Genomic DNA, 23,386 nt, shown 5'->3' on the forward strand with positions numbered 1-23,386 from the left:
GAGAATCTATGGGATATTGTCAAGAGGAAGATGACAGATGCCAGACCCAACAATGCAGATGAGCTGAAGGCTACTATCAAAGCAACCTGGGCTCCCATAACCCCTCAGCAGTGTCACAGGCTGATCGCCTCCATGCCACACCGCATTGATGCAGTAAATCATGCAAAAGGAGCCCCGACCAAGTATTGAGTGCATTTACTGTACAGACTTTTCAGTAGGAGCCAACATTTCTGAGTTTAAAATCTTTTTTCATTTGGACTTATATAATATTCTAATTTATTGAGATACACCTGTACAGCCCTGGGGTGCAAGGGACATAGAGCTCTGGAGGTTATAGTAGTATGCAGCCACCATATAACTCCAAATAGTATAATGCACCCGTCTTAGACACGGAATAACCATAGAATACATACAGTGCTGGCCAAAAGTATTGGCACCCCTGAAATTCCTTCAGAGAATACTCAGTTTCTTCCTGAAAATGATTGCAATCACATTCTTTGGTATTATTATCTTCATTTAATTTGTCTTCAATGAAGAAACAAAAATATATGTCAAAAAGCCAAATTGGATATAATTCCACACCAAACATAAAAAAGGGGGTGGACAAAAGTATTAACACTGTTTGAAAAATCATGTGATGCTTCTCTAATTTGTGTAATTAACAGCACCTGTAACTTACCTGTAGCACCTAACAGGTGTTGGCAATAACTAAATCACACTTGCAGCCAGTTGACATGGATTAAAGTTGACTCAACCTCTGTCCTGTGTCCTTGTGTGTACCACATTGAGCACGGAGAAAAGAAAGAAGACCAAAGAACTGTCTGAGGACTTGAGAATCCAAATTGTGAGGAAGCATGAGCAATCTCAAGGCTACAAGTCCATCTCCAAAGACCTGAAAGTTCCTGTGTCTACGGTGCGCAGTATCATCAAGAAGTTTAAAGCCCATGGCACTGTGGCTAACTTCCCTAGATGTGGAAGGAAAAGAAAAATTGAGAGATTTCAACACAAGATTGTGCGGATGGTGGATAAAGAACCTCGACTAACATCCAAACAAGTTCAAGCTGCCCTGCAGTCCGAGGGTACAACAGTGTCAACCCGCACTATCCGTCGGCGTCTGAATGCAAAGGGACTGTATGGTAGGATACCCAGGAAGACCCCACCTCTTACCCCGAGACATAAAAAAGCCAGGCTGGAGTTTGCCAAAACTTACCTGAGAAAGCCTAAAACGTTTTGGAAGAATGTTCTCTGGTCAGATGAGACAAAAGTAGAGCTTTTTGGGAAAAGCCATCAACATAGAGTTTACAGGGAAAAAAAAAAGAGGCATTCAAAGAAAAGAACACGGTCCCTACAGTCAAACATGGCGGAGGTCCCTGATGTTTTGTGGTTGCTTTGCTTCCTCTGGCACTGGACGTCTTGACCGTGTGCATGGCATTATGAAGTCTGAAGACTACCAACAAATTTTGCAGAATAATGTAGGACCCAGTGTGAGAAAGCTGGGTCTCCCTCAGAGGTCATGGGTCTTCCAGCAGGACAATGACCCAAAACACACTTCAAAAAGCACTAGAAAATGGTTTGATAGAAAGCACTGGAGACTACTAAAGTGGCCAGCAATGAGTCCAGACCTGAATCCCATAAAACACCTGTGGAGAGATCTGAAAATGGCAGTTTGGAGAAGGCACCCTTCAAATCTCAGGGACCTGGAGCAGTTTGCCAAAGAAGAATGGTCTAAAATTCCAGCAGAGCATTGTAAGAAACTCATTGATGGTTACCGGAAGCGGTTGTTCGCAGTTATTTTGGCTAAAGGTTGTGCAACCAAGTATTAGGCTAAGGGTGCCAATACTTTTGCCTGGCCCATTTTTGGAGTTTTGTGTGAAATGATCAATGATTTGATTTTTGTTTCATTCTCTTTTGTGTTTTTTCATTGCAAGCAAAATAAATGAAGATAATAATACCAAAGAATTTGTGATTGCAATCATTTTCAAGAAGAAACTGAGTATTATCTGACAGAATTGTAGGGGTACCAATACTTTTGGCCAGCACTGTATAACTAACAACAAGCAAAAGGGTAACAATGTTTTGAACTTTTGACTTTCAGGCTCCATATCTCCCCATCCACTACAGCTTTGAGCGTGAGACGACTTTCATTTTATAAACGATCATCTTGGCTATCTCATACATAAATTTGACTGCCAACTCTTTAGCATTTGATTAGTTATGCAGATTCTTGTCATGTCACTGCATTGTTACGGATTCAAACATGTCGTGACTGAAATCTGATCCCAGGTCTCTTCTACATATTCCCAATGTTGGTGCATACTAGTCGGAACACTTGAGCATGCATAGTCTTAACATTTAGCACACAATGGGTTAACACCTTATCCCTAGTTGGTGTAGAAGATAGGTTAATTAGCAATAAAGGTACCATCACACATAACGAGATCGCTAACGAGATTGCAGCTGAGTCACGGTTTCTGTGACACAGTAGCGATCCCGTTAGTGATCTTGTTATGTGTGACACCTACCAGCGATCAGGCCCCTGCTGTGAGATCTCTAGTCCTTGCAGAATGGTCCAGGCCATTTTCTTCAAAGGCGATGTCCTCCTGGGCAGGACACATCTCTGTGTTTGACACTGTGTGACAGGGTCACAGTGACTGCTGAGATCGTTATACAGGTCACTACTGCGACCTGTATTGTTCCTGCATCGTTGGTAAGATCTGACTGTGTGACATCTCACCAGCGACCTCCCAGTGACTTACCTGCGATCCCTATCAGGTCACATCGTTTTCGGGATCGCTGGTAAGTCGTTGTGTGTGACTGGGCCTTAAGACATGATCAATAATTAAGTAGACACTCCCTCATCTACAAAAAAGGGAGTAAGCAGACCCCACACCATGTTTTGCAGCAATAGTGAATTTAATTATCATAGGGTGGGAAATTTGTGCTGCCTACAGACGCCAGGACATGAAAATTTTAGGTAAATACATTTTAGATTTTCCAGGGAACTGACAAGCAATAGGTGACTTATAAATCCTTAGGGTTGGGAATAGGACTGTGCGGCTTGCTCTAGCACTTTTTTGCCAAGGGCTGAACCATCTGTAGCAGAGATGTTTACACGGTAGTGCTTCATGAATGTGGATAATGACGACCAGGTCGCAGCCCTGCAGATGTGACCCAGACGTACAGTACAGACCAAACGTTTGGACACACCTTCTCATCTCTAGAACAACTATTAAGAGGATACTTTGTGCAGCAGGCCTTCATGGTAAAATAGCTGCTAGGAAACCACTGCTAAGGACAGGCAACAAGCAGAAGAGACTTGTTTGGGCTAAAGAACACAAGGAATGAACAATAAACCAGTGGAAATCTGTGCTTTGGTCTGATGAGTCCAAATTTGAGATCTTTGGATCCAACCACCGTGTCTTTGTAGAAAAGGGGACCGGATGGACTCTACATGCCTGGTTCCCACCGTGAAGCATGGAGGAGGAGGTGTGACGGTGTGGGGGTGCTTTGCTGATGACACTATTGGGGATTTATTCAAAATTGAAGGCATACTGAACCAGCATGGCTACCACAGCATCTTGCAGCAGCATGCTATTCCATCCGGTTTGCGTTTAGTTGGACCATCATTTATTTTTCAACAGGACAATGACCCCAAACACACCTCCAGGCTGTGTAAGGGCTATTTGACTAAGAAGGAGAGTGATGGGAGGCGACACCAGATGACCTGGCCTCCACAGTCACCAGACCTGAACCCAATCGAGATGGTTTGGGGTGAGCTCGACCGCAGAGTGAAGGCAAAAGGGCCAACAAGTGCTAAGCATCTCTGGGAACTCCTTCAAGACTGTTGGAAGACCATTTAAGGTGACTACCTCTTGAAGCAAAAGGTGGCTATTTTGAAGAACCTAGAATATAAGACAGATTTTCAGTTGTTTCACACTTTTTTAAGTATTTCATTCCACATGTTTTCATTCATAGTTTTGATGTCTTCAATGTGAATCTACAATTTTTAGAGTCATGAAAATAAAGAAAACTCTTTGAATGAGGTGTGTCCAAACCTTTGGTCTGTACTGTACGTGCGCCAACTCAGCCCAAGATGCGGAGGTAACCCGAGTGTTATGGATTCTGACTGGAAGTGGTAGTTCCTGATGATTTAACAGGTAAAGTATCACACATGAGACGCTTGATCTACCTTGCTAAGGTGCTTTTGATAGCTTGTCTCCTGAGCTTCTGCCCTCCAAATTGAAGAAACAGACTCTCTCTTCATCATTTTGAGGATTAGGACCCCGCACCGTCAGGATTATTTCCTGGTTGAATTTGAAAGAGGAACCTACTTTCTGAAAAAAGCAAAGCATGGGTCTCAGGGCCACGTGATCTCCAACAATATGTAGGTATCGTTCACTGGATGATAATGCTAGGTACTCCCCTAACTCATTGGCCATTGTAATTGCCACCAAAAAATAAAGCTTTCCAAGAGAGATGTTTAATAGATGCCTGCTCCGCTGGTTCAAAGTGGGGGGCATTGTAGGTCTTTAAGAATCTATTTAATAAAAAAATGCCCGTATTAGTGCTATTTCCCCACTAAGTGGAAAAGCTTCATAATATAACAATACACACCGAGTCTGATTACATTTCTCAGAACAATGAAGCTATGGAAATAACTGAATATTAAAATAAGATGGGGGATGATCAAAAGAAATCGGGTTAAATGCTGCGCTAAAAATCACAATCCAAAGATATATCGTGATTCCTTTTCTTTATTTTCACAGGTCAACGCGTTTCAAAGGCATAACCATAGGCTATGCTATTCCTTTCTGACTTTTGTTCTGATGAAGAAGGCGGAGATGCCTTTGAAACGCGTTGACCTGTGAAAATAAAGAAAAGGAATTCACGATATATCTTTGGATTGTAGTTTTTAGCGCAACATTTAACCCGATTTCTTTTGATCATCCCCCATCTTGTTGCAACATCGGGGCTGCAGCTGACCACTTTTGTATTCATTTATTCCATGCTGACAAGGAGTTGTGCCTGCCACAACTGAAGCAGGTGAGTACCTGTCCTATTCCCTGCACCTATATCTATCGGTTAAAACCCTATGTGCGCTTTCTTTCCACAGTTTTTGCTGAATATTAAAATATTAATTTTTATTCGAATATTATTACAATTCTTACAAGTATAAAATTTCAATCAGAATTCCACATAAATACAGAGACATAGATGTGAGTCAAAGGCAAAATAAAAGAATATTTTTAGAGTAGAAAAATATATATTTTATAGTAAAAACATATATAAATATACATATAAAAGATATATTATTAAATATATAACTGATCTATAAATACTGGTACTAAAGCAAATAATTATATAAGGGCAAATTCATAGTAATGACATGGGGTAATTAAAAAAATAAATATATATATATATATACACACACAATATCAAAACATAGTTTGCAAAGTGCATTATATTAGTTTTATATTTATAGAAATCTTTTAAAACCCCAAATATACAAATAATTAAATCATGCAGTCTAAAGCACTTTAAACCATGTATTAGTATATAACACCCATGTAAAACAGGCCCTATGTTGTAGCCTTAAATGCTACCAGAAAGTGCCAAGTGCAGTGCTCTGATCACTGATAATTAAAAGCCTGTTGTTAGTTTTGTAAGGTGTGCTAGGTGTATGTTACTCCCTATTTCAAGTGACGGACCCGGCCATGTTCACTAATTAATCATAGGAGACATGAATAGCATGACACCATGCACAATACTTACATGACTCTCTCCAGGTCCCGTCACCCCAACATATATTTAGCCTTTTCTTCATCGGAGGGTGAGTGAAATTTTATACTTGTAAGAATTTTAATAATATTCGAATAAAAAATAATATTTTAATCAGTTATTTCTATAGCTTCATTGTTCTGAGAAATTTAATCAGACTCGGTGTGTATAACTTTAAGAATCAATGTTAGATCCCATAAGGGAACTGTCACAGATGTGCCACGGGTGACAGACAGCCCTGTGGTGTCCAGCTATAGAATGTCACATACTTTAGCTGTGCAAACTGCTCCCTGACCGTCTATTATTTCTGCTTGCTTTTCATCACTTATCCGTTAGGACCCTGTGGAAGTTTCAGCCTTCCAGCTGATTTTCATCAGTAATCCCCTTGGTGTCATTATATACCTTCACTTCCTATTACTCGGTGCAGGTGATAGCTCTTATACCCTTAACAAATCTTTAGTGCAAGCAGTCAGCTTGCATACATCTGGAGATTCTTTGTGGTTGTTGCAGTTCCTCTCCCTGAGTGATCTGGAAATAAGTTGTTAGTTCACTTCCCATGTTTGTTATCCCTATGTCTTCTTTAGTGCTTAGTGGATTAACTAAGCACTCATGCCATGCACTCCCTACCTAAGGCCTACTACACTTTCAGCCAGAGTCAGGTATCAAACCCAGTGCATAGGTGCAGAACCTATCTAGGGTGGTGAAGGAAGCCAGAGCCCAGCGGCAGGCTTGGTCAGGGGCCAACATCTCCCCCATCCCTAGGCACAAGCTTTCCCTCCCCTTTCGCCATTCGCTTTGTGACTTCCACATATCTAGCGTGACAGGAACTGAAGCCATGAAGGGAGACCTTAGATTTTTGATTTGTTAATCATTTGATGCTTTGCAAATGAGCCATCTAAGTGAGCATTAATCTTGAGAGTGTTGAGCGTCAATCCCTTATCAAATCCTGCTTGAAGGAACTGTAATACTGAGGCTCCAGATTTTTTTTAATCTGCTTTTTCTGACAAACACCATGCTTTATAGATTCTCCATATGCTTGCATAAACCTTTAGAGTTGCTGTCTTTGTAGCTGCGGAGAGAGTGGTTATAACCAGTTTTGGAAGACCATTGGCCTCTAAATTTTCCTGGATAATCTTCATGCCATCAGGTGCAGTCTAGTTGAATCTGGGTGAAAGTTGTTTCCCTGGACCAAAAAATCGGGTAGCTTCCAGAGGCACAACTAAGCACAACTTTCACCAGAGAGAGTCTGGCAGACAAGGGAAAAATAAAAAACTGTCTCACAGCACAAACACACACAGAATAAGACAATAAGAGATTCAGGAGGAAAACAAGAGAAAGAAGGAAGTACAAAACAACAGGGGTATTGTCGCGGATGGGTGTCGCCTCCGCTGCGCAACAGGGCTGCTCAAGTGGTGCTCGATCCGGGATCGTGTCTGGGTCTCGAGTGGTGACCGGACCCGGGGCTCATGCAACCGCCCGTCCTCGCAACAGTGAAAAAGGGGGGTGGGTATTTACAGGGGAGATTGTCTGTGACGCCACCCGTGGGTTTAGGTGATGGGATGGTGGCACCGCCGCTGCTTCTCAGGGCTGGCGTCCGGGACCAATGGTGTGGGGACAGCAAGGTGGTATCCCCTCCACGAGTAGGGGAGGTGTAGTCCCGGGGCCTAGGTGTAGGTAGGGAGCAGTGCTGGGGCGCCGTCTGCACGCTGGACCAGATGACACCGGTGAACTAATTAGGAATGATTTACACAGAGTCTGTATTGTAAACCAAGGCTGGATGCCGGTTGCCTCTGGAGGGGTGTGCTAGTCCTGCACATGGGTTGGCAAGGTAGGGACCCTTCCTTCTGCACTTGTGTCTTACTGTGCGTTGATTAAACCCACTTGGAACGGGAGAAATCCACTCCCCTGCAGCTTGGTACGCAGAGGGAGCCATTGCCCGCAAACTCTGACCCGTGGGATTTTAATGTGTTCTTAGCGGACACCCTATCCCCCGCGTTGGGCTGCCGGTCTGCTCTATCTGGGCTTCTCTCTTCGGGAACAAGGCCTGGTACCTTGTCCCGCTGGTCAATTAACAAGGGGCTTGAAGCTTGCCTTGTACTAGGGTCCATGTACCCCGCCTGTGCATGGCCTCCGGATCGGACTCCCGTTGTCGGTACCGGCGGGCTACAACCCTGCTCCGGTCCACTTCAGGTCTCCCGCGACCGGATCTCCGTCACCTGTGGCCCTACAATGCTGTCTGCCACCTAGTCGCTCCTCCCGTGGTCCAAGGGCTCCAACCCTGACCACTCTGCACTTCAGCTCCTCTCACCGACTCCACTGAACTCTCCACTTCACTGAACTGAACTAAAACTCAACTGAACTCAACTGAACTGGTTCCCACCTCTTGTCACCTCAAGATCCCTAGGTGGGCATTCCCATCCGCCTTGTCCCACCCACTGGTGTGTCCCGGCTGTCATGGAGGGGGGTGACTAGGATTTGTGGCTGGTGTTCCTATGTGTGGGATGTGTGGTGTTAATTCCCAAGGAGGAGGCGATTCCTGTACCCTTGGTGGGGGGTACAGTCATCTGTGACTACCTGGTTTTGCCAGGGCGTCACACTCTCCCTTGGTAAAACACTGCCCGTTCTCGGGCTGTCCAGCACTGGTGTTTATTTTTCAGCATCTAAAAAAAAGGTAAAAACAAGAATAACATTTTAACAGTCAACATTAGTACATTTCTTCCCTTTATGGGAGGCACATAGCTTGAACGTTACGGAATTGGTTACCATCTACCCTTTTTCCCGCCACCCAAAACACCTATACCCTCCCTTGGTGCCACTGCTAGTCAGGTGTCACACCTGGTCTCCGGGTCAAATTCCGCACCCTGTATCACCCCAAAGGGTCCCATGGACCGGAACCCTTTGGCCTGGAGGGTAGTCACCGGTTTCCATGGTGACTGGGCCTTGGCCGACTCCACCGCAGTCCCTTCCTCCAACCGACCTCTCCAGAGGGTGCCGCCTCCTGGCGGTGAGTAACAAGAAGGTAGATGGGGGGTTATGTACAAGATCCAAGAAAGTTTTTGGGGTGATGTCGCCAGTCCTGACACCATGGTCCTTGTTTAACTGTCAACCGGGGTAAACCTTTTTTCAAAACAACTGTAGGAAAAGGTAGCCGGGAACTGCTACCTCACTTCTTTTCATGAAGGTGACGGTGGGAGGCGAGGCATGGTGTCTCATCCACCGCGACCCACTTTTTAACATCTAGGGCAAACCACCCTCGCTCTCCGCAATTTCGGGTGTAGCTTACCATATCCCCGGGTTCCAGATCTCGGTCTGGGTGGCCGGTTGGCAGTTGAGGGGCCACATCCCTCCGGGACACAAATATCTCTGAGTTTAGTCCCGGCTCGTAAATGAAACCCCATCCTTTCTGGGGGTCAAAGTAACGGACCTGTCCTCGGTATGTCAGGCTCCGGACCTGGAAAGTGGCTTGCTGTAGGTAGTCCTTCTCTTTGTAGGTGCGGGCCAGCACCTCAGCCTTACGCTTCTCACGAGCGGCAATCTCCTGGTGCAGCTGCCGTTGCTGCCGCTCCCAATACAGGGCACGGGTTCCGTGCTCCGCCTCCTGCTCGGGAGCCAGGCCCACTCGGATGCCCTCGGCACTGGCTACGACCGGCCTGTCGTACTGCCGTTGGCCCCAGTGCTCAACAGCCTGCTCCGCCTCTCAGCAGGTACGCTCCGGCTTCCCCACAGCCAAGTCGGGGTATTTGGGAGCGGCTGGCACCGCGGCCAGGACAGGCTTCCGGTCAGATTCCGCCTCCGGTGAGGCCGGGCGCACTGCCGGAGCCATTGTTATCTCCCTTGCGGCCAGGCAGACTGCCGGAGCTGTTGTCATTTCTGTTGCGGCCGGGCGTACTGCCGGAGCCGTCGTCATCTCTGTTGCGGACTGCCGGAGCCGTCGTCATCTCCGTTGCGGCCGGGCGGACTGCCGGAGCCGCCGTGATCTTTGTTGCGGCCGGGCAGACTGCCGGAGCCGCCGTCATCTCTGTTGCGGCCGGGCAGACTGCCGGACTGCATGACCTCCGGAGCAGATTCCCGTTGTTGGTACCGGCGGGCTACAACCCTGCCCCGGTCCACTTCAGGTATCCCGCGACCGGATCTCTGTCGCCTGTGGCCCTACAATGCCGTCTGCCACCTAGTTGGTCCTCCCGTGGTCCAAGGGCTCCAACCATGACCACTCTGCACTTCACCTCCTCTCACCGACTCCACTGAACTCTTCACTTCACTGAACTGAACTAAAACTCAACTGAACTATTTCCCACCCCTTGTCACCTCAAGACCCCTAGGTGGGCGTTCCCATCCGCCTGGTCCCACCCACTGGTGTGTCCCGGTTGTCATGGAGGGCGGTGACTTGGATTTGTGGCTGGTGTTCCTATGTGTGGGATGTGTGGTGTTAATTCCCAAGGAGGAGGCGATTCCTGTATCCTTGGTGGGGGGTACAGTCATCTGTGACTACCTGGTTTTGCCAGGGCGTCACAGGTGCACTCCACATCTGCACCAAGCAAAAAGCACAGCTAAGCAAAACTTTCACCAGAGAGGGTCTGGAGCACCACACCTCAATGACCAACACATAATAAACTGCTGGCATGGGTAGACTGATTCCAACAGTATAAATTGGAGGGGTGAAGGTGTAATAGGTCTCCCACAACATGTGATTAAAGGAGCAAGCAGAGCAGACTAGCAGAGATTAACTTTTGCTAGCTTGCCTATGAATCAGCAGACAGCAGGTCAACGCGAGAGTCTGCCTTTGTTGATACCAGACACCAGAGAAACCATTGGACGGAATGTCAGAATCTGCAATTTAAACAGATTACCGTTTGAATATCCCGGAGAAAGCCCTCTAAGCAAAGGCCATCCAGCCTACCCCTTCCACCAGCCATTTTTTCTCTCATCAACTCTCAGGGCATAACTTAAGAGAAGAGATTTCCTTCTGGCTTGGTGACTAGGGGGCGTAAGGTGGGGCCACTGTAGCGCCAGCGTCCCTGCATTGCTCTCCCAGGCAGGGACAAACTTTTGCTCACTGCTGTGGCCTGCTCGTGCCATGCTGCCTTCTTTCCTCGTGATCCTCTGCTTCTTCCTCCCAGAGCCTGAGCAGGCTGCACAGGTCTCCTAGGGATGCGTCTAGGGTGCATGCGCAAAGCTGCTCTTCTCTTAAAGGGTCAGCAAGTAGTCATTTCCTGGAAGTGCCCCTGAGGTTGTCACCGAGAGGCACTGGGTACTTAAGGCACTCTACCACTAGGGAAGATGCCTGAGAAACGTGGGTAGTTAGTAGTCTGTCTTTAGCTAACTAGTTGTAAGGTCCCCTATTCCTGTTCCCCAGCCCTGTCGGCATCATCAGTGGTCCCTGTGTACACTAGTTACTCTGCCTGTTCCTTCTGGTCATGCTACCAGCCTTACCCACCCAGGTGGTCACTGTCTACACTAGTTACTCTGCCTGTTCGTTCTGGTCATGCTACCAGCCTCAGCCACCGAGGTGGTCTATGTCTACACTGGTTACTCTACCTGTTTGTTCTGGTCATGCTACCAGCCTCAGCCACCCAGGTGGTCCCTGTCTACACTAGTTACTTTACCTGTTCGATCTGCGCCTGCTGTATTAGTGACTCTGCCCCTCTGGTCATTGGACTCTGCCAGTCTTTACCTGTGTCTGCCCCTGCCCTGGGGGTGAGCCGCCACAGTTTTGGTCACTACCTTGGGATTAGTCCCTGGCGTCTGCCTCGCAGTGGGTGGTTAGGCAAGGCCCTCTCACTAAAGGCTAAGCCTGGGATCCTCCTGAGATCCATTGGATCCACTTCAGCTTGCCACCTTACCATCACCAGCGGTGAGCGTTACAGACCTAATGGCTTCACCAGATTTTCGAAGTCCCCCTCTGGCATATTAAACACGATTTTCCACTCATCCCCCTGTCTGACGTGGATCACATTATAGGCCCCACTAAGATCTAGTATAGACAACCATTTAGCACTGGCAATCTTAAGTCAGGAGTGGGTGACAGGGGGTACCGATCAGACTGTTGTCCAGGCATGGCCGCAGTCCACCATCCTTATTTTTAACAAAGAAGAAACTAGCAGCCACCAGGGATGAAGATTGCCTGATGTGTCTTTATTCTCAGTTATATACTTTTTAAGAGTTAATCTCTCAGGGCCCGACAAATTATACGCTACATCTATATAATCTAGTCACCAAATGTAGAACTGGTGGAGGAAGGTTGAACTAGATGGACCTAGGTCTTTTTTCAATCTTAGTAACTATGTAACTATGTACACTTGGGTAATTTTGCCCCTGGCTTCAACCTTATGATACAATCATAAGGTCTATGGGGCGGCAACTCTTGAGAACGCTTCTCAGAAAACACATCAGCAAAATAATTAATATTGGCAAAGATAAGCAAGAGTGGTTTAGAAGTGAGTAGCTTTTGTCTATTTACGATTATACTGCAAATCACTTACACGAATCAACCCCCAAATAGCGTCTCCCATTATGTTCTCGTTATACTGTCCTTGGTAGCGTCGCTCATAGTCCTTTATATCTTGATGAAAGTGCTCGCCTTGCTCTTCTGAGTAAGCCCCCATGTTTTCCTTGAATTTGTCAAGATGAGCCTCCAAGATAAGTGCTTTGAGACATCCTACATTCCATGTTTCCAAAGTTCTTTATCAGCGTCTGAACCAGTTGCACATATCTCTCATCTTTGTGATTGCTCAGGAAGCCATGCACCACTGCAGCAAAGCTGCTCCAAGCTGCTTTCTCTTTTCTAGTGAGCTTCTTTATGAATTCTTCGTTATAAAGAATCTGCTTGTTTTGTGGTCCGACAAAGATACCAGCTTTTACCTTTGCCTCAGACAGCTTAGGAAAGAGATCTTGTAGGTACTTGAAGGCTGACGGTTCTTTGTCGAGAGCTGTGACAAACTGTTTTATCGGGCATAACTTGTTGTGCAGGGGTGGCATCACCACTTTCCATGGGTCCACAAATGGCTTCCACTTCACGTTATTTTTCCCAACAGAAAACTCGGTCCTCTGTGGCCAGTGTGGCCTCTGTTATGGTGCTGATTGGTATCCCGGCTGTCACAAAGGCAAAGAAAACAAAGAAAACATTTCTGGAAGCTATTAGCGGTCTATAGAACGTTTCACGTTTTGCGAATGTTCGAGTAAACATATTGTAGATTTCAAATTATCAATGTCCTGACCACAAAAGCAAACTTTCTTGGGAATTTTTGCCATTTTCTTTTCACTTTAGTCATAAGTGGTTGGGAAAACAGCTTTGGTACCCAAGGACAAACAAAAAAAAAATTCAAATTTGTTACATAGTGTTATAGCTCTCCATAATTTTGGACTAATAAGATATTATGTTCATTTTTTTTTTAATATATCTTATTCCTAAAACTGATATTTGTGCTTCAAATCTTTAATTTTCTTCAATTGATTCAACAACAAAACCTACAAAATTATTCCTAAAAGGCAAAAACTGATTCAAAGAGTACAGATACAAAACCTAAAAGAGAAGGTAACCCCTAAAGTATAAACAAAATGCAGTGCATAAGGGGGAAACCGAAAAAATACCACAGGACCACAAAGTATATGCAAAGGGAAAATATTTATTATAGTAAATTACAAAAGTGATAGTGGCTATGATGGAAAAGCCACCAGAAGGGAACAGAGTAAAACATACCAACACAGCCTCCAAAAGACAGCCAGTATATTACAGGTAAGTAACTGCATATAATAGTGCAGCAAACAATACTACAACAGCATGTAAACTGCAAGACCCAATTAAAGGCTGGCAAATGAATTACAGAGCGACACTGCTCCAGTTCACACACAGTAAAGGTGTGTACATAGCGAGATTGCTGCTAAGTCACAGATTCTGTGATGCAACAATGACCTCGCCAGTGATCTCGCTACGTTGAACACAAAGCAGCGACCAGGCCCCTGCTGTGAGATCATTGGTCGTGTCGGAATAGCCTGGACCATTTTTTGATTGTCGTGGTCCTGCTGGGTAGGATGCATCGGTGTCTTTGACGTCTTACCAACGACCTCGTTGACAACTCAGAGCTCAGACATGTACAGCCAACATTGTTATACAGGTCGCTACGGTCGCTGTATCGTTGCTTCATCGTTGGGAACATCTGACTGTTTGACATCTCGCCAGCGACCACGTAGCGACTTACCAGTGATACTTATCAGGTCGCATCTTTGTCGGGATTGCTGGAAAGTCGTTAAATGTCACGGGGGCTTAAATATATAGTAGTACTAGACAATGCTAAATCAACAGACTGCATGTACACAGGAACAGATAATTTTTCAACAATATTAATTCGTGTGATCATACAACGTGCAAGTCTTTCATTACTATATGCCAGTCCATATGAGGCGAGAATACAAAATGTACTTGTTATATCTCATATATTTCCTCTTATTATCTCTAGTGCTTGTATATTATATGAGATTTGTTTGATTTTCCATCTTCTTACCAATCAGATTCCCACAACACTGAATCCTGTCAGTGGAAATATTCCATATAAGAAAATTTTCCTGATTGACCTGTCAAGAATGGATAATGAAAGGGACAAGATGGTGGAGAGGATATTACACCTCACCCTAGAGATCCTCTTCCGGCTTACTGGAGAGGTGAGAGATTCTGATGACGTCACATTACATCATTCTTATCTATGGGAATAACAGATAGACAGAACTGGAGAGGTGAGGACTCTGGAAATGTCTGTAGTGAGATTTATTAATGTGTCTCTCCATATCCAGGAATACAAAGTAGTGAAGAAGACATCTAGTGAGCGCTGTCAGGCCCCTGTGTCTGAGGGATGGGGAAGAACCCTGAGCCAAATCACAGAGTCTCTACCTCACCCCCCGATACATGAGGACATCAATGACCAGAAGATCCTAGAACTCACCTACAAGATGATTGAGCTGCTGACTGGAGAGGTGACACTGCTGGGATATAATACAGTAACGCTATGAAGGGATGGGGGGATGACTATATCATTGTATGTGTCAGGTTCCTATAAGGTGTCAGGATGTCGCTGTCTATTTCTCCATGGAGGAGTGGGAGTATTTAGAAGGACACAAAGATCTGTACAAGGACATCATGATAGACGTTCCCCAGCTCCTCAAATCACCAGGTAATACACAGGACTACATACACATTGCCTATAATTATTTGTATTAAAGAATTAATTCAGTCCCTGTATGTGTTTCCTCCAGTTATATCCAGTGAGAGCACAACACCAGAGAGATATCTCCGTCCTCTTCTTCTACAGGACTGTAAACATGAAAATCCCAATGTTCCTCAGGATCATCAGGTAGATGGAGAGAAGGTGTCATGAAATATCCCTGTGATGTGCAGACGGCTGTGAAGGTCTTGTGCTCAGTCTTGTTTTATCCACCAGTATTATATGTTTTATACTTGTGTAATGAGAACGGTGGAGATGGCAGGATTAGAGCTGATCATAGATGTGACTTCTCCATCTGTAACTTTTACAATATTTGTTTCAGGGTGAAGATCTGACCCATATTAATATTACAGAGACATATGTGATGGGTGATGAGTGGTGTAAAGTGGAGATTCCTACAGATAACTGCCCAGGTGAGTAATAATGCTAAATGCAGAGAAGTCACAGATTCTTCTCAATCACCGTCTGTGTCTGGTTTTATCTGCGGTGTAGTCCGGCCATATCACAATCATGCGGTCACCATTCTCCTGCTAAACCCAAACTACCCTCACTACTTTGGACATTGGAAGTCCTTCTGTTGGAGTGAGATCTGTTCCGGCAAGAGCTTACAGCCCGGAGAATGCACCCTACTCTCTGGAATTAGAAGATGCTGACCCTTACCTTCCCATATCTCTAAACTACAAAGCCAAATTACAGCGTAAATAGAATATGCTGACAACTTAGAAAATCATGTGAAGAAAACTATAATTTGTATGGTGGGCCTTACTTTTATAATGAGACCCCAGTACTTGTCCTTTTTATTTATATGCTCAAATACCGTGTTCCCTGAAAATAGTACCTACCCCAAAAATAAGCCCTAGCAGGCATTTTAGGAGCAAGGCGTAAATATAAGCCCTACCCCAACAATAAGCCCTATTCACGGTTCAATAATGAAGTGTCCATGCAGCTAAAAAAGGTAAAGAATCCTGCAGGACACTTCTACAGTGTGTCCACCCATATCCTGTCCACCGATATTAACTTGAGAACGGCGGCAGCTATAAGCATAGAAGTGGTGTCTAGATATAGTAAAGTATCTATGCGCTATGCAATGAAACTACCTATAGCACCACCTGTGGAAAACAACAGTTTGCATTTTTATCTCAAAAACTGAACGAGATAGAGGAAAAAAAAGTGAATTACAAAGTTGTAGGGCATCATCAATTCAATACAAATCGACACCTTGCATACAGAAATGCTGTGATTAGAACGTGTAAAACTCACAAGGCTGCGGATGTGAAGCCATACCTCATGGAGACCTTCCTACAAGTCATTGGGTATGGTGGCTGCGTGGAGTGGCCTCCATGCTCACCTGACCTGACCCCATTGGACTTCTTTCTGTGAGGTCACATCAAACAGCAGGTGTAAGAGACCCCTCCACCAACATTGCAGGACCTACGACGATGTATTACAGATGCTTGTGCAAACGTGTTACCTACCATATTGCCCAACGTGCAGCAAGATACAGTGTGCTGTCCAGAGACCAGATATTGATATGCTATACCTAGGCACCACTTCTATGCCCATAGCTGCCGCCGTTCTCAAGTTAATGGCGGTGGACAGGATATGGGTGGACACACTGTATATAGAAAGCAGACACCCCCAAAAGAGAGAAGAAAGAAGACCCCAAAATTATCACATCAGATTGCACACACACACACAAACACACACCCCGGATCTCACACTCACCACATCCGGCAATACCAATTGCTTCTGGCTGACAAAACGCAGTGTGGTGGAATGCATAGAGGACCTGCGGTGGCACGCATCGATGCTTTCCTCTGTAGGTCCTTGCGCTCCACTGCACTGCATCCCAAGTTCCTCTGCTGGCTGGAAGCATCGATATCACCAGATTGTGTGTGTGTGTGTGTGTGTGTGTGTTTTCTGATGTATGTGTGTTGGCCAGAAGGGAGGACTGCATGGAGCATACTGGCTGGAAGCATCTACCGAAAATTGCAGGACTATCTGGGAGCAACACAGACACCCAGGGTCTGGTAAGTAGGATTCTTTTGGGAAGGGAGATCTGCATTTTGGGGGGTAAACTTTCCCCCAACTGTATTTCCCTGTGAATAAATCCTGTCCCGAAAATAAGTCGTAGTGTATTTTTTGGGACAAAAAAAAATATCTTGTCTTATTTTTGATGAAACACAGTATAGACAGTAGACACATTGACACAAGAAATATTATACAATTGTATTTTTTTTTCCTCCTTTTTATTTCCAAACACACTCTGACACCCACCCATTTAGAGGAGAGAGAGAAAAAAAGAGAAAACCCTTCAATCAATAATTCTTGCCCATATTTCCAAAACTCTTTCCTTACACTTATCCCAGCAATTATTATATTTGGAAGTGTAACTTGCCCTAACCTGTTAGAAAATATTATTATTAGACGTTATCCAGTCCTTTAAAAATAATTCCCCTTAAAGATAATAACTGTGATGTATTGGATCCTGAAATGACAAAACAATATTCATCCTCTTAGCAACAAATGTGATAACCGGTTCCAATAAATCCCTAAATCCCTAATTTCTTGGCTGTCCCAATAGATCTGCCGCCTACTTGAGACATTTAGAATTTTTAATATTTCAATCTTTTGCATAAAAGCCGGGTACGGTGCAACCTGTGAATAACCATAACTTGACATATTCTCTCCTTTTGACATAAAGAAGAAAATTGGCAGAATGCACAACTATTTTCAATTGTTTAACCCATTACCGACATATGAGGTACTGGTACTTCATATTTCTTCGGCGCTCCATTGGGAGACCCAGACGATTGGGTGTATAGCTACTGCCTCCGGAGGCCACACAAAGCATTACACTAAAAAGTGTAAGGCCCCTCCCCTTCTGGCTATACACCCCCAGTGGGATCACTGGCTCACCAGTTTTCTGCTTTGTGCGAAGGAGGTCAGACATCCACGCATAGCTCCACTGTTTAGTCAGCAGTAGCTGCTGACTATATCGGATGGAAGAAAAGAGGGCCCATATAGGGCCCCCAGCATGCTCCCTTCTCACCCCGCTTGTGGTTTGTAAGGTTGAGGTACCTATTGCTGGTACGGAGGCTGGAGCCCACATGCTGTTTTCCTTCCACATCCCCCTGAGGGGCTCTGAGGAAGTGGGATCTTACCGGCCCCAAAGCCCTGAGGCCGGGCTCCATCCACAGACCCATTGAACCTGCTGGATACGGAGCTGGGTACCGTTCAGGGACATGGCCCTGCACCATTCAGGTACTCTGTGTCCCCGTACTCACAGGCACAGCACACTCCAGACTTGCTGGGTGTGCTAGTGCGCCGGGGACAGTAAAGGGTTACAGTCACTGCAGCCTAGCTGAGTGACTTTATGTATAGGGAACTACCGCGCCGGACGCTCCGGGAGCGGCGGCGCGGCTGGGACTTGTAGTGCGCCGGGGACTTAGCGCCGACCGCGCTTTTACGGCGGCGGCGCTTATAAATCCAGTCCCCGGCTTTTGCGGCCTAGCTCCGCTTCGTTCCCGCCCCCACCCTTTCAATCAGGGTAGGGGAGAGACGCTGTACAATCAGCAGCGCCGAGGGCTGGAGCCTTATTTACATGCTCCAGCCCTCTCACTGGACACTGTGGGACGCCGGTTTCCCGCTCTGACTTGGGGGCACGCCCACGGCCCGCCCCTACTCACACGAGCTGGAGAAGGACGCCGGCAGCCATTACTGCAATCCGAGCTGAGAGATCGGACTCTGGGCAACCAGGCACAGGACTGGGGCGACCACACACCCGCTTATAGGCGGGCGGTAAGCGGCACCTGAAGTGCTGACCCCATTAAATACCGCAGTTGTCCATTTGTATTTTTATGCATACACTGCATAGGTCGCTATTTTTGGCTATATGCCCTCTTAGATGGCGACACATCAGCAGCAGGAAAGCAGGGGTGCTAAGGCACAGGCTTTCTATGCTGCTTGTATTGCATGTACTGAAGCGTTCATGTGTAGTTATGCTTGTATGCTATACACTGCACTGTACAGTCGCTAGTCTGGGCTATTTTCGCCTAGAATGACTAGACTACAGCAGCAGAAAAGCAGGGGTGCTGAGGCACAGGTTTTTTCTATGCTGCTTGTATTGCAGGGGTTGCAGTGTTCATTTGTACTTATGCTTGTATGCTATACATTGCACTGTATGGTCGATATTCTGGGCTATATTCCCCTAGATCAGAACTGAAGAAAAAAAGCGATCAAACTTCCTATGTGAATAAGATGTTTATTGGTGCAAGATATGACAAACATACAAGAGGGTGTACAATCCAGTGCGGACCACAAGCATAAAACAGATGGAACCCGAATGTGTGGATCTCAAACCAAATAGAGTTTGTAGCCAATAGCCATAACACATGTGCATAGCAATATCAGTATATAAATGAGATCCATAAGAGCCCACTGCGGGAGACAATTAGTGAAAAAATACAGACATGCCTAACTACATATTGACATTGCTTACCAGATTGTCTCACCGCACACACTGGACGCCACCCCACCCGACGGACGTGCGTTTCGGCGGATGCCTACGTCAGGGGTGGTGTCATGCCAGAAAGTGTGCCGGTATAAAAAGAATCCTGGAGCCAATCAGCCGATGGTAATCCTGATGACGCATGAGCGTCCATAGCGACGGTCCACTGCATCCACCGCCGCGTCACAAGCCAAGCGACGCCCACCAGGTCACGCGGTGATCACATGACCGGGCGAACGGCGCCGCCCACAAGATACAGCGGATGGATGCAAGGAACACGTCATCACTGGGTGCGCATGCGTACAACTACCAAAACGGCACTTAGAGATTTTATGAGCCTCCACACCACAAGGATACATAAATCCAATGCTACAAAGCCCAATCCATATGAAATCACATGAAGGCTAAGTGCAAAAAAGTATATGCTATAAGAATACCTCACCCATTCTCCCTCAACTATAATAATATATATATATTCATATCCTCCGGGGGATAATGATATAGATTACAGCAATATTCATAAGCATATACACAAACAGTATCATTATATTAACATCGTGGGTGGTGGTAAGAAGAATTTCATCCGTAAATGGTAGCGATTGCTTGGATGTTTCAACATGGCAGATGTAGATACCAGGCAACAACACTGTGAAGATAATTTAAAATGGAATTAAAAACAAGTAAAAACACATGACTTAGAAAGTGCTTATAAAAAGGCAGAAAAAACGATATTTTCGTTTAAGCCCAGAGGTTGTACTGTTTTTAGTGTCCAAATCCACTTGGCTTCCAACCGTGCCAAATTGGTCCCAATTCTTCCTCCCCTGATATTGGTTTCAATGGAATCAATGCCGCGGAATCTCAACAATGCCCCATCCGAATTATGGTGCATTCTAAAGTGCTTAGGCAAGGTTTTTAAGCTAGAAATATCCGTCTCATCAACCGCGGCATTGATTCCATTCACATGTTCCCTAATGCGTATCTTCAGTGGACGTGTGGTCAACCCAACATAAATCTTAGTGCACGGGCAAACCGCGTAGTATACAACCGCACAGGTGGTACAAGTGATGGATTTCCTGATTTTAAAGTTTTTTGTCCCTGTTGAATCCAGGAAATGATCACAACGATCCATATTCGTGCATGCTATGCAGTGTCCACATGGCCTGGAACCAACCAATCGTTTGCCCAAGTCAAGGAAAGATGGAATTGATTCTTTCACCTCATAGTGACTAGCAACCAATAGATCACGTAAATTTTGGGACCTCCGTATAGAAATGAGTGGTCGTTCCGGAAGGATTTTGGATAAGACAGGGTCAGTCAACAAAATAGGCCATGCTTTTTCAAGGCATCTCCTCATACGTGGAAACCTGGAATGGTAATTAGTCACAAACCTCAATGGTTCTGAACCACAAGTTTTCTTCGGGGTATACAGCAGATCATCCCTAGAGGCATGTTTAGCTCTATTATAAGCACGCTTTATTGCCCGCCTGCTATATCCCCGTTCCAAAAATCTGTTTTTAAGTTCTTGTGCACGATGTTCAAAGCCGGACTCGACTGAACAGATCCTGCGTAACCGCAGGAACTGTCCAGTCGGGACCGAGCCCACCATATACCCAGGATGCGCTGAGGCCGCATGAAGCAGCATGTTACAAGATGTTTCTTTCCTAAATATATCAGTCTGAATATTATTCAGACTGTCCCTCCTCACTGTGACGTCCAAAAAGTCCACAGTACTCGTGCTACATTGGTGAATAATCTTAATGTTCTTATCATTGTTGTTAAGTATCACCATGAACTCCTCCAGTTCCCCCTCAGTACCCCGCCAGATCAAAAACATGTCGTCAATGTACCGTGTCCATAAAAGGACACGGCCCATTGACGACTCCAGATCCGGCAGGGAGAGGTCCCTCTCCCACAGCCCCAGGAACAGGTTGGCATAGGAGGGGGCAAAAGATGCCCCCATCGCTGTTCCCTGGAGCTGCAGATAGAAGGACCCCTTGAACACAAAATAATTGTGAGTCAGTGAAAATTCGAGGAGTTCCATGACCAATGAGACGAAGACCGCGGACAGGTTGGAGCCACGGAGGAAAAATTGAACCGCTGAGAGACCGTCGGCGTGGCGAATGTTCGTATATAATGATTCAATATCACCAGTGACCATCATTGTACCGTCCTCCATGTATAATCCGTCCATTTTTCTCAAGAAGTCACCAGTATCTTTGATGTAAGAGGGCAATTCCTCCACAAACGGGTGCAATATAGACTCTATCCACCTGTTGATATTCTCCAAAAAGCTCCCTCGACCCGACACAATGGGTCTGCCCGGTGGTGACTGTATATTTTTGTGGACCTTCGGTAAAAGGTATAAAGTAGGAGCTACGGGTTCCGCTACCCACAGTGCCGAAGCCAGTTCTTTTGTGATGATATCATTGGACAGAGCATTATCTATAATTGTTCTCAACTGCGCCGAGAATGTGCTGAGAGGGTTGAAAGTTAATTTTTTATAACAAATCTTGTTATTAAGCTGTTTAAAAGCCTCCCTCTCATACATCATCCTCGGCCAGATAACAACATTTCCGCCCTTATCTGCTGGCTTCAGCACTATGTCAGGCAGAGACCGCAATTCCTGTAATCGTTTCCGCTCATCCTTGGTCAAATTATCATTCATGATGGAAGTGGGAATTTTTTCAAATTCACCACTGACCACCTTTATAAACAGGTCCACACTCGTACAGGCCGATAATGGCGGAAACTTTTTGGATTTCGGGCGAATGGAGAGAGGGATCTTACCTCCGTCTGTGGAGTTATGCTCAATGGCTAATTCCTCTAATTCCCGTAATGCTGTTTGTTCCTCTTCTGTGGGGAAGAGGATATCAATGTTAGCATCATAAAAGTGTCTCCTAAAAATCATGGAACGGGCAAACAAATTAAGATCTTTAATTGCTGAAAATAAATCAAATCTGGCAGCCGGGGAGAAGGTAAATCCCTTCTCCAACAAGGCCAGATCTACTGAGGACAATTGATGGTCACTCAAATTGATTACCTTATGGCTACCGCCACGCGGACGGTCAAACAGTTTGTAATTCCGGTTCTTATTGGAATAAGATGTGGTCTCCCTTGGAATCTGACGTCCAGATCTCATGGACAAAGATGATACATTCGAGTCAGACACATCACTGACTGACGACCCAGAAGTAATGGATGCTGCTGGATTATCCATCACAGGTTTCCTCCAGAAGTATACTGTTCCATGTTGATAATCCCGCTGATCACGGCCAAATTTATGTGTCTGGGTTTCCTGAATTTTCTTAACCACAGAATCCAAGGTCTTCTCCAATTGACCCTCATAAGAGGATAATTTCTCAATGGGGCATTCAGACTTAAATTTAGCCTGTATCACATCCAATTCCTTGTCTAATTCCATAATAGTGTTGGAGTTCAGACCCATCAGTAATTCCAAAAATATTTTGGAGCAACTACCACATGCATCCTCCCATTTCCTGATAAATTCATCATCAACCACAGGGAATGTGGGAATGACACGTACCCTTAGACCTCTGGGTATAAGATTTTTGGAAAGGTATTTACTAAGAAATGCCCTATTCCACCACAGCTTGGTGCGTTTCACCAAAAGCCGCTGCATATTTTTAAAAATATCCTCAATTTTTAAGTCACTTTCAAGTGGTATGTTCGTCTCAACTGTACCAAATACTTGCTCAATTTGACCGAGCCAAGCTTGTTCCTTGGCCCGATAGTCCATGTCCGTTAAAAAGAGGAGAGTACCTGTGCAGAACACAGCAAAAATAGTAATAAAGTTACTTTTCAACATCCACACCATTCTAATAATAATAATAATAATTACTCCAATATATCATTAATCTACAGTGTG

General features: G+C 45.4%; 1 protein-coding gene across 1 annotated transcript in view; it reads left to right on the forward strand.

The window, feature by feature from the left end:
• LOC142312137 (oocyte zinc finger protein XlCOF8.4-like) overlaps positions 1–23,386 on the forward strand; it is an 80,729-nt gene that overhangs the window by 15,934 nt on the left and 41,409 nt on the right. Inside the window, exons 2-6 of the mRNA XM_075351030.1 lie at positions 14,284–14,433; positions 14,563–14,742; positions 14,816–14,939; positions 15,022–15,119; positions 15,313–15,403. Of these exons, the coding sequence (XP_075207145.1) occupies positions 14,356–14,433; positions 14,563–14,742; positions 14,816–14,939; positions 15,022–15,119; positions 15,313–15,403 (571 nt within the window). The 5' untranslated portion in view covers positions 14,284–14,355. The remainder of the gene's footprint in view (positions 1–14,283; positions 14,434–14,562; positions 14,743–14,815; positions 14,940–15,021; positions 15,120–15,312; positions 15,404–23,386) is intronic.

This window comes from Anomaloglossus baeobatrachus, chromosome 5 (genome assembly GCF_048569485.1).
Source record: "Anomaloglossus baeobatrachus isolate aAnoBae1 chromosome 5, aAnoBae1.hap1, whole genome shotgun sequence".
NCBI lineage: Eukaryota > Metazoa > Chordata > Amphibia > Anura > Aromobatidae > Anomaloglossus > Anomaloglossus baeobatrachus.